Genomic DNA, 12,559 nt, shown 5'->3' with positions numbered 1-12,559 from the left:
GTAAAGGGCTCTCTCAGATATCTGATTGAAAGTTCAATTCATAAAATTTAGGGAGGCGTGCTCCTACCAGGGGGGAGTGGTCTTGACCTCTCCCTCTATATACTGTCAAAGCTCACAAGATTTCTCTCTTTTTTTGGGAATTTCTTTTTCAATTCATGTATCAGAAAACATAATTATTGTCATTGCAAAATCCACCAGCACAGATCTTCTACCCTCCTGGCTGAAGGAAAATTATACACCATCCATACTCTCGACTTCTTTTGCCTGATCACTTCCCTTCACTTCATGTTGGCTGTTCGTCTTTGATGGGGTTTTAGACTAGGCTATAGTCTAAGACGAATCACTATTTAAGAAATAAGCCCAATACCGAAGAGAAGTCGAAAACGATCCCGCCGATTTTTTTCCGTGTACCGCCATAACGCTATCCGCCATAACGCCATCCGTCATATTTTCCCGCCTTTACTATCACTGTAACGGACGATAACATCGTCTAATGGAATTTTAGAATATGTTTTATTGTTTTATTGCTTTCATATAATTTTTGTATTAGTTTGTATTCGAAATTCCAGAGGTTAAAATACAGAACACAACCATCGATTACACTACAAGGCATACTTCGAAATGGATTCAATATCGACTATGTTTTTATCTCACACAATTCTGGAAGTGACAGCAGAGCCTTTTTACTGGATCTGAAGACAACAACTGGAGATAATCTACCAGCTTCTTCTTGGCTCAAGTTTGACATTCCCAGGCAGACTATATACGGTAGTGTGGTGTTTGACCAAGCCTTACAATCTCAAACTTACACAATCCAAGCTAAACATCCATCATCAGGTGACGTCGCCCTTAATAATATTCAAATCAACATCAACGGTTTTCACGATTATCAATCGATTCGAAACGAGGTTTGTAAGATTACTATTGAGTTCACTGAAAAACACAAATATTACACTAAAGATGCAGATTTATTACAGAATCTATTATCCACAATCGCTAAGTACACTAATAACCCGTCCAACGCTTTAATGACCATGGCTTTCAAACGAGAACAAGGCATCTATAGGTTGACTTATGGCAACTGTACCTGGATGCAGCAACTCCAGCAAGGGATACCAACAAACACCTATCTTCAATCAGTCAACCAAGTCTTAGAGCAATATTTCAGAATCACACAAACCACTGTTGTCGGGTTAACGTCAGATTTTCAAAGTTTCCTTTCAAAAAACGGTTATCAATATTCGAACGTCATGGCTTCAAGCGGCTGCACACAACCACCGAATCCACCACCAACTCGTGTTAAAGATATAGACATTATTGTGGAGCAGCCATGTGGAATTTTCGAATATCAAGTTCCGGAAGATGTTTTTATTGAACGGAAGTATGGCAACACACGACAATTGTTTTTGGAGCTTTTCAAGGAGGACGGAGAAACTGCACCATCTTAGATTGGTGTAGATTCGAAACAAATGATTTATGGGATGATTGACAATAAGGTCAGCCAATTACAGCCCACCAATTGATATCGTTTTAAGTTAAAAGCAACCAACCCAGTCGGTCAAAGCTCAATGACGTAAGTTCATGTTCAACTCAAAAATAAAATCTGGATCTACGAGATTTTCAATATTGTGATAAAACGATCCCAAGTCAAGAAAAGAAAAATCATTTACCGTACAATGCATGAATATGAAGGCTTTAACTATTTCACTGGCAGTTTTTACGTGCAAGCCATAAACTCTGTACCACTGTTCAACTTAATACGGATATCGTACTGTGAACAATGCAGTGCAACAAATCTCTTAATCGCCGAGACGTTTCAGTTATCTTCAGTTCAACAAAAGTTGATCACATATCTGGCACCCTCGTTTACAGTTCAAGGAAATCTAATTATAAAGCTTACTAATTTGGATCAAATCACTCGTGAATGTCGAGGTTTACCAGCACCTAATATTAAATCAATTAAAATGATAGTCGAGTTCTGTCAACGGAATCTATGGCTACTTTCAGATATGTGGGCGGGTAGTATCGAGAAATTTAGAGTCTTATTCCTTATCGAAAATGGTTCCCCGATTGAATCCGGTTCTTGGATAAACCTGGTTTCGGATCCGTATCGGATTATAGCATTCCCAACAGAAGAACAATGGCGACAACATATGGAAAAAGGGTATAGATACAAACTTGAGATTCGAGATTCTAAAACAAATGAGCTTTTGGGTTCACCACATTATTATAATTTCAAAATTGAAGGAACACCCAAATCTGATGGGTTGACATACACGATGACGCTGATAACTTCGGCAAAAGTTTCAACAATGACCGAGGTAAGGTTTATCAACGAAGTATGGAGCAAGTTAGATTCATACATGGGTGGAGTAGCTCATCTTCAGCATATTGCGATAAAAAGGACTGGGGTGAGTGTTGGGATCACGTGGTTTAATTGCTCTTTACCGACAAATTGTGAAAGCGCAGAAACATTGGAAGTCAAAAATAAATTATCCATAGGAAACACTGTTAATGAAGGTCTTAAAACATTATTTGGCAGTGAGTATCAGATCCAATCAATATCAACAACATGTAGTGACAGCAACCCTATTGTCCAACCAAAGTTGAATTTAACCATCCCACTATGTGGATGTTACGTATATCAATTACCCGACCAATTTGCCGTGGACGAAAAAGATGGACAGAATCTGGATATCGAACTACTTGCTGAAAACGGTGTTACAAGGTTGACTCGTACTTCTTGGGTTGTTTACAGATCTTCTACAAGAACAATAGAAGCTATCCCAGACGCCTCTGTTATTAGTCTTTATAACCAGCAGAAAGGATATGTTTACATCTTAAAGGTTATGGACACTACAGGCAAATTCTCAACCTCCAAAGTCACCATACGTTTGAATGTGACTGATACAGGACTTGACGAATATTTGACTTACACATTCTCTTTTCAAAGTAGTTATCCAGTATCATTCACATATGTTGATCTGAAGAAAACATTCTTACGGTATTTCGTGCGTGAAATTAAGCCTGGGCAGCAAGAATCGATATATGGTTACCAAGTATTATCTTTAGTGGTTATAGAGCAAACAAGACAACAATTTATGATTAAGATTAAAGATTGTTCTGTTACTGAGTACACATGTCCAACGCGTTATCAAGACAAACTCCAAACGTCTGATACCTTGGTTAGTAGTGGGAGTACGCGGTTCATACAACAAATGTCTTTTTGGACAAGTGGTAAAATAACCATCAGTATAGGAGATATATCTAAAACAATGACAACAAGAATTAATCAACCACCCATATTCGCCAACACTATGAAAACCATTGATATCACTTATTGTAGAAATGGGGGATTTGATATACCGCCGAATTCATTTCGTGATGAGAATCCGGGAAAAATCTCTTATAAACTGTACCAGCAAGACGGAACACCAGTGGCTGTAACAAATTGGGTAAACTTGGTCGGGAATAGAGTTTACGTGTCGCCTTTGACGTCTGTTCCACCGAATACTTATACGTACAAATTAGAAGCTATTGATGAATGTGATCTAAAAGCAGACACGGATTTAGTGGTGCGTCTATCCGGTGATAAAATAAGCACACCATATTCACTGATCATGCAGTTCCATTATAAAAATATTTAAAAGAATTATGCGCATTCCATTGCTAACGTTAGGGAAGCCGTTCAAAGGTGTCGTGGATTGATGACGTCAAATGCAATGATTACAGACGGAATAAAAACTGAACAATTCTTGTACGATTCAAGCGGTTATATGAGGTTTACATGGAGCGATTGTAATTTACAGACCAGACCATGCTTACAAGTAAATCTTGATAAGTTAACAGCACCCATATTTTCGTCACCTAATCTTGTGAGTAACACTTTCAAAGAATGTTTCAGACCAGAATGTGAATTACTCGATGTCCGTGAATCGAGAACCGGTGACTGTAGACCACCAGAAACACCCCCGGCAGTACGGATACAGCCAAGATTCAATACAACTTTCTGCCGAGAAACCGTCTTCAAAATTGACCCAAAGACTTTCATAGGGAATACAGGAAGTGATGCATTAACAATGCGACTGGAGCTTTTAACAGAAAATTTTGAACAACTCCCAAGCAATGAATGGCTATATTTTGATCCACTAAGCCTGCGGATATTCGGCTATCCACGAACCGGTGAAAATACACAAAACTTGAAGATGAAGTATAGGTATAAGTTGAGGGCGACTGAGATTAAAACAGGAGCCTCATCCAGTACTGATGTTATCATCAACTTATTTGAAGCGCCAACTGTCAATTATGTGATGCGGCTTCAAGGCACCAAGTCTGTTACGAATAAACGGAATATTCAAGAGGAAATAGAACTGATAAAGATTCTCATGAAAGGAATGGGTGAACAAAAATTAACCGATGTCTCATTTAATAGAAGTGGTACACAAATTGATTTCAAATGGAGTTTTTGTCATCTCCAAAACACATGTGATTGTCAAAAGATAAAAGCGTTTGAAAAAATGATACCCAGGTTGAAGAAAGATTTGAGTCAGGTTATGAGTGTGGAATCGATATCAAGTCAAAGAAAAGGGAAATGCAATGAAAGACCCATTGCACTGAATCCAATGCCAAAAGATCAAACCATCCCAGTCGGACAGTGTTATTCAATAGAATTACCAGACAATTTTTACTACGATCGCCAAGATTTAACAAACCTACAACTATTCATCCAATCAAAAGAAGGATCTGAAATACCGGAAGATCATTGGTTGCAAATGGACCAATCACAGAAGAGGATTTGTGGAATATTACCGTATCAAACATATTTGATTGAAAGAGATCAATTTCCTGGGGATAATTATAAATACAAAGTTGGCGCAGAAGACCAGTGTGGAAACCAGGCTGCAAATAACACTAAAGCTGCCATCAACCCCAGTACCTATTTTTCTATTGATTACGTTATAGTCGGAATTCTTCAAGAACGAAAAAGAGATTTTATGAGCAACTGCACCAGGATCGATTTGTTTATTAACAAGGTGGCCAATTATAGTGGAGTTAATAAAACTGAAGTTCTTGTTAAGGTGGTAGTCTACCGCCAGATTTCAAAAGTCAAAAAATCACATTTTTTGCAATAACTCAAGAACTTCTTTACATTTCGTAATGAAATTTTCAGGAAATGTATATCAACCATTAACATTTCTAAAAATAAAAAAAAAATCTAAAAATAACCAAAGACGGGGGTAAAATCAGCCAGGGGGTAAAATACTTTATTTTGCTTGTGTCAGGTTTTCTGAATAGTCGGCTTGACCTATGAAGTTAGTTTTTTTTTTTAATGACTAATATTTAGAAAAGGTCTAGAATGAGTGAAAAAGAAAATTAAAATTTTTTTCCAGGGGGTAAGAAACTGAAAAAAACGCTTTTTTGAGATTAAAAATCAGGAAACCAATTTTAAAACTTTTTAATCCATTCATTCAATGCACAATCATTTAAGGAAACTTCCCTGAAAATTTCAAGTCTGTAGCTACTCTCAATCCTAAGATATTTCTGACAAGGTGTTTGCGAACCCCCGGAATCGCGTTTTTGAGAAAATCAAAGAAAAAGACAAAAATGGCTATCATTTTAAGCTGGAAAGCTCTTTTCAAAAAATTTCTTCACTGAATACTCATCAAACCAGTCAGGTTTCATAAGTTAAAGTAAAACATTTCACAAAAATTGATAAATAATCCAAAAATCAACAAAAACATGTTGCGCTAAAGTTACGTAAATATAGCAAACTTTGCAGTAATCTTGCGATAACATCAAATTTGGGTGAAAACAGCCACATAAGTGTGACAAACTGTTCATTGAAATTCCAGCATGACTCTCTATAGACATGGAAACTTTTCTAGTGCATATTTTTATTCACATAGACTTGAATTGACAATGAGCTGGCTTGATCGAAGGCGGCGCCTTCGCTTTTCGGTTACCGCCTAGGCGGTGTTATGAATGGCTATATGGTGTCAGATAAGAATGTGTGTCTCCAGAAGTTAGGTCCAGTTCATTATAATGCACATTTCTATCTCTGTTACATCATGTTGTGCTTGGAAATATCTCAGTTACATTTAAATCCACTACAAAACAATATGTGAGCCACCAAAGCACACTGTCTATGCTCAAAACAAAATGCCGACAACTTAAATGTTTTTCGCAGAAATCCAGCAACACAACCAATGTAGAGCAACTTTATAGATTCTGTAGAGTCCATTCTTCATTTAAATAAATCATTTCAATCAAAGAGATTAAGTTTTGATCTAAAACTTGCCAAGAAATCTGCAGAATCATGCTTACAGCTTGCTTTTCAGCTGGTTTTGATGTGTTACACTACTGCAGCTACCATCTTTAATTTCAAGGATTACGTAATGCCACGGAAAATAATATTTTGACGCTCGAAAAGGGCGTAAAAAGAGCTTTCTTTTGGCGTATCACATTGCTATGTTTCGGCCGAGATTGAAGAAATAAGTCCTTAGCAACGGGATTTTTTCTGTTGCTAGGGCGATTTTTCAAGCACCCAACAGGATAAAAATGCTCACTGCGGCCTGAATGATAAAGATATAGCTCTGAAATTTTCAGGAGATGTTCAGAAAGACCTAAGGATCTCAAAACACCCAAAAACCAGAATTCGACAATTTTTTCGATGATTTTTTATTTTTGGGTAGACTACCACCTTAAAGAGATCAGAGTTTGGAACGAAACTGTACAGAATCTAACGGAGATAATTTGGGGTTATCGCATCGCGAATTGTACCAATGAAACATTCGTGACATTACAACAAAAATTTATTGATGATCAAAACAAACCGAATCCGGAATTCCAAAATTATATGAAACCTGATTTTGAATTTGAAAAATTACGTAATGAAAGTGCAGGTGACTGTGGTGTGGTTTTACCGCCCTTAGCAAGGGTGGATCCGGAAGGTAATTTCCCCTGGTGGGTATTATGGTGTATTCTAGCGCTTGCTTTATTGATCCTGTTATGTTGGTTCCTCTGGATTTGTTGTCCAAGGGCGTGTCCTGGTTGCTGTGATAGAGTGCCTTGTTGGCGGATGTGTGGCGGTCTCTGTGGGGAATGTTGTACACGCCCTGGCACGTATTCTTCGTTCAAAGACGGAATTGGTGGAACGGGCGGAGCACCAATCGAAGAAGGTATACCAATTAATTTTAGTTGCGTCTTACCTCAATAACTCAAAACTAGTATTTCGAAACTTTCAACAATTCGAATTGAAAGTTAATTGCAACTTATTTTCTCATCCACAATTCAGAAAAATCATATACAGAGGGTGGACGAACGTTTTCAAGTGAAAAAGAAATTATTGAAAATGTGTGGATACCCCCTGGAAAATGGAAAAATTTGAAAGATTTTCATAACGTAAATAAGGGTGAACGAACTAAAAGTCTTTTACTCCCTGGAAATTCTGGAATAACTTTTTACCCAATCGGAAAATTGAAACAACATCCCCTGGAAATTTTTCTCGGATAACCCTCTGGAAATGTTCGTCCACCCGCTGTGTATATATATAAAATGGAATGGCCCAAAAATTGATAATCGAACTTGAAAGAAAGATTTTTGATAATGTTGGAACTCTCAGGGGGATTTCTTCAAAAAACTTTGGTAGATTTTCACCAATTTATTTTTAAGAAATCTTTTTTTCAATTTTGGATCCTTTTAACACCCTGTAAATTGGTATTTGAAGCGCTTATAGCAAAAGGTACCCTTACCTCTAGCACATACGGGGTTGACTAATACCCTCCCCCCGTCCGGACGTACGGAATAGAAAAAGTGCAACCTCCTATTACATAGGTGTCATCCCAGCTGGCACACAACGTTGCTGCAACGTTTATCTAACGTTCACAACGTCCATTTAACGTTAGATGAACGTTGAAACATTGTGTGCCAGTTTGGATAAGCAATAAATTCTCTACTATTCAAACAGGAGTACTTGCTCAACCTCGAACAGAACCTGAACTTTATGGAGAGCCACCGGAAATACCGGATATGAATTTCAACCGGCCAAATGATGGACCAGAAGCAGCTCCTCAACTACAACCAGTAGATGAAATAGACGCACGACCGATCGTTGCCCAGCAACAAGAAGGTGAAATGGACCCTGGGTTCTTTGGTTCCGATGTTGAGGATTATCCTCAAGGAGCTGCTCTACCACAGGTCAGAATATTTCATTTTTTAAGGCTGTGTTTTGTGTTTCGTATTAGCAAGGTCACGCAAGTGTAAGTGTTGTAAACGCATTCTCGATGTGGTAGGTCCTTTTGCTTCTTGACCACTTCTCAAGACAAGATGCTACTTATATCATTGTCATGTTACGAAGTTACAAACTTTTTCATTTTAGTGGGTCACTTCTTAATTGGAGATCAGTGAATTTTAACGTCACAATTTTCTTGTTTAGAGCCAAGATACTTTGCCGACACTTCACCAACAAGCCACTCTCCCTGTACCACAAACAGGAGTATTGGCGGTGCCTCATAGGCCCACTCAACCGTTGCAAGGGACCGCCTCTCATCTTAAACCAACCTCTTTACCAGACCCACGAAAAATATCGGAGTCAATCATCCAAGAAAGCTTTGTAAAGAACGATGAAGCAACACCCGATATGCAATCCGATTTTAGTGGCAGCAAATCTGTCAAAACAGAATCATATACCGAAGAGCGCGTGGACAGTTTAGCGGCTGCGCAACAAGCATTAGCGGATATCCCATTAGATGAGGAGGTTAAAGTTGAAACGTACAGAGACAACAGACCTTCAGTAATAACTATTGATGAGAGAAACACATCTTACAGTCGACCAAAGAGGATGATGGTAAGAGGGCGGTCTAGAGAACGCAATTTTCAATACGCTGATGCACTTGTAGATAGCCCGATCATTTTCAAGACCAGACGAGTCCCGAAAGTCAGTGTTCGACATGAAAGGAGGAATAGTGAAGGCGATGGTCTTGGAATTAGGCGAAAGAGTAGATCATCTGTTCGAAGAGTCGGCGAAGAACTCCCTATCACATTGCGAGTTGAAGATAAACCGAAAATTAAGCGAACTAAGAAAGAAGCAAAACTAATATACAAAGAACCTCAAAGAAGGAGTAGAGGAGCTGAAATTGTTGAAATAAAAGCACCACGGAGAAGAGATAAGGTCATCTCATTGGTTGAGGATGAACATTTTATAAGACCAACACGAAAGAAAGACTTTGTTGAGTTTAAGTTACCGAAAAAGGAGAAACGTTTCTCCACCGTGGTAGATAATCATGGCTTTTACGAGGATGATTTTGATGATGTTTTGGTGGAAACGCGAGGGCGGTCTAAAGAGAGGCGTGATCGAATACAAATGGTGAGTTGGGCGTCCGGGAGTACCGATGATTCTGGTATCTATGACCAGGTATGTCATTGCAGAAAGTCTTTAAATTTTTTAAGTATGTATGGTTTTTTTTGTCAAAAGACGCCTTAGAAACGGTTAACTTTGTCACTTTGAATCATACATCTCTTTGTCACGTGAAACAATGTATGGAGGTACATAGTAACAAAAAATAATAAACTTTGATCACTGGTTTTTGATTGACAACTTTAAGGGCTCTGACCATAGTGAATTTTTAACATTTGCCACTTATAAAATATAAAGTTCTACTTGATGTAGCACACAAGACTGTGACATGTTATACATTTTCTGTTAGGCCAATTATCCGTGAGTCTGAAATTTTAAGAATCGAAATGAAAAAATAATAAACTTTGATCACATAATATTTGATCACTCCTTTTTGATTGACAATTTGAAGCGAAAATTTCTCTGTGAAAGAATACTAATATTTGCAATCTGCCTCTCATCAGCACTTGCTATATTTGAAGTTCCAATCCTGTTTTAAAAGTTAAAAAATCTACTTAATAAATCTCTGAATGAAATATTTTCTTCATTCAATATTTCTCAAAGGTACTGATCAAACCGTCAAGAAAAAGTAAACACTATAAAGAAGACACTGGAAATTTCATTTCCACTCACACTGTCGCAAACAATAGTCGACGTCACAAGTCTTCAAGCCCGTCTCGACGACGACATGAAAAAGTGTCATTGGGCAAAGGGTCGGGTGCATTTGAAAGACGAACTAACGATGACTCGATGAACTTTGCGACTACTAGACGAAGCGGTGGGGGTGGCGGTAGTGGAACCACAACTCGTTATTTTTCGAATAAATGGGACGATTCATCCGTGTGATAAATGTGAAACATCATATTAACTTTAGATTAGATTTTTAGGGGCTGATTACAATCCTACTCAATTTTCAATTAAAAATCGAGAAAGAATTCTTTAACGTTTTTCGTTTAAATGTTTAGACCCAAATATTCCCGAAATTTCAGTTAAAATTTCACATTAAACTTCTGTTCTTGAAATCCTTTGACAAATTTTCGGTAATATTTATAGGAACATAGGAACAAGACGAGGAGGGGAAGATTAAAGGAGATTTTGTCAAAAGAATTCAAAAGAATTTTTCCGAGCACACTGAAATAAAAAAAGACCAATTAGATTTAGGCTTTCATTTTATGGAAGATTTTTATTGTAAATTTTCATCTGTATGTATATTATATAACTTGTATTTATTAAACCTAGATAATAGAAAGAGATTTTTACCCAATGAGCTAAAAAAGTTCTTCTACACCAAAACATTTTTTGACAGTAGGGACATTTCAATCTAACATGCCATGATATATGAAATCTAGCTATACACACTTTTATATCATCAGACGAGCTGTAGCGTAAAGTTCTAACACTCGACACAGTGCACGAGATAGAGTGTTCCATCCTTGGCCGGGTCATACCAAAAGCTTCGTATTTAGTAAAATAAAAACATGATACTTCATGTTTCTCTATTTGATGCACAGCAATCAAAGAAAAGGATCAAGATTACGTGGGGCAATTTAGGGAAAAAGGCTATTGGTACCCTCCCCTAACCACCGATAAACAGCTATCCAAAGAGGAGCCATTGGGTTACCTCCGCAATTGCAGTTGTAAAGCTTAATTGCAAGATTATCATCGTCAAGTTATTTATCAATTCAAGAAAGTACTCTCACTTTCATGTTTCGCCCCGTTTATTTATTCCTTTTGTAAACAAAACGAAACGTAAACAAAAAATGTCAACAAATAGCAATATTATTAAAGCATGTATTTTTCAAGGGTCTTTACCTCTTTCCGTTTGAGCTTGATACTGACATGTCCAAGAAAAATGGCGGTAAAAGATTGTAATCAAATTGGCTGTTTGCAAAAAATATTCTACTAAAACATGAAACTTTATCCACAATCGTATCAATACATACTTAAGATCCAGGACCCCTCCCCCGTTTATCAATTTTTAAAAATATTTTCAGCTGTCAAACAGACGGCCCCATATTTTGCTCTAAATAGCCTGATTTTAGCCTATATTTACCTTATTTTTTGGGTTTTCAGAAGTACAGTTTCCCACCCCCCCGGCAATTAGGTCCCCCCCCGTTTATTAAAATCTCAAAGATTTTCCAACCTCCCCCATTTATTCGAACCTCCCCTCGTTTATTTGGAACCTAAGAGTATAGGTAACCCAAACTTAGCTTCCTAGCTCAATACCTGAGAGGTCTGTTACAACCAATCCTATGGTTATTTGATCAAATGCTATCGTATGCCATATAGTAATAATTATCTAAAAAACTTTTCCTGTATGAGATAATAATAATTGCCATTAGCTGATTTCAGGGCTCGAGCCTTAGCAATCTGGTTGCTTATTTAAAAAATGCGTACGATGCCTTTGATAGACATATTTTTGGTGCAATTTGATCCTTGGATTTTTATCGCAAGTTGATAAACAAAAAACATCATCACTGTGCATTATATTATTCTCTAACTTTCATTTTCTGAGGGAAACTACACACAAAAAAGTTCCTTTTGCCAGCAAGTTTTCAACGTATATAATGTTATTATGTACAAAGTGGTTATGGTTATCGAAAGACGTCGAAAGATGACTGGATATTTTTTGCGGGGTAAAAAATCGCAAAAACCGCTAAATATTATCTCACGAGAACCAATCCGATTGAAGTTTTATCGTTTTCCTCGTTTATTTTTATTATCTTTTAATTTTTAGTATCAATAAAAGCTTTTTATTTAAATTTGGTGCATCAAAGCAAGATTACGAGAATAATGTACATGAATAGGACAACTTATACCAACCTTTCGAAATGGGGGAATAGCACCCTTGGCAACGAAACAACAACAGATGGTATTGTTGATTGTTTTGCTTTCGAAACCAGTATCTCCGTGGTTTATGAGTCGTTCAAGCTTCCTGGTAGATATAACATTTTCCATCAAAGCTAAAAAATGGCCGACAAATTTCGATTGGCTAACAAGAACAAGAAAATGGCCTTGTTCCGATCTTGTTGAGAAAATTGTACAAGAAGGGTTTCATTTGGTTCCGAAGTCACATTCAAAAGATAAAATGGAAACAACTTGGAGATTTTCATTCTCAAAAGCAGAAGTCACATTACTAAACGAAATCCAACCAACCGCTAGAAA

General features: G+C 37.3%; 1 protein-coding gene across 1 annotated transcript; it reads left to right on the top strand.

Moving 5' to 3' along the window:
* Window positions 1–3,722: 3,722 nt before the first annotated feature.
* LOC136805573 (uncharacterized) lies at window positions 3,723–10,240 on the top strand. The gene is made up of 5 exons (XM_067062138.1): window positions 3,723–4,932; window positions 6,693–7,178; window positions 7,967–8,196; window positions 8,435–9,412; window positions 9,959–10,240. The coding sequence occupies exons 1-5, from the start codon at window positions 3,723–3,725 to the stop codon at window positions 10,238–10,240; spliced, it is 3,186 nt and encodes a 1,061-aa protein (XP_066918239.1).
* Window positions 10,241–12,559: the final 2,319 nt, after the last annotated feature.

This window comes from Clytia hemisphaerica, unplaced genomic scaffold (genome assembly GCF_902728285.1).
Source record: "Clytia hemisphaerica strain Z4C2 unplaced genomic scaffold, Clytia hemisphaerica genome assembly, whole genome shotgun sequence".
Taxonomy (NCBI): Eukaryota; Metazoa; Cnidaria; class Hydrozoa; order Leptothecata; family Clytiidae; genus Clytia; species Clytia hemisphaerica.
The sequence above is the reverse complement of the archived record's forward strand: the minus strand, read 5'-3'. Positions and strand labels throughout refer to the sequence as shown.

What these genes read in the sequence shown, in the direction of transcription:
- LOC136805573 (XM_067062138.1), top strand. Translation starts at nt 3,723, where the DNA reads ATGATTACAGACGGAATAAAAACTGAACAATTCTTGTACGATTCAAGC. An exon ending in TAAAGCTGCCATCAACCCCA is followed by an intron (nt 4,933 to 6,692) that starts GTACCTATTTTT and finishes ATTTTTGGGTAG; the next exon opens with ACTACCACCTTAAAGAGATC. An exon ending in ATTCTGGTATCTATGACCAG is followed by an intron (nt 9,413 to 9,958) that starts GTATGTCATTGC and finishes TATTTCTCAAAG; the next exon opens with GTACTGATCAAACCGTCAAG.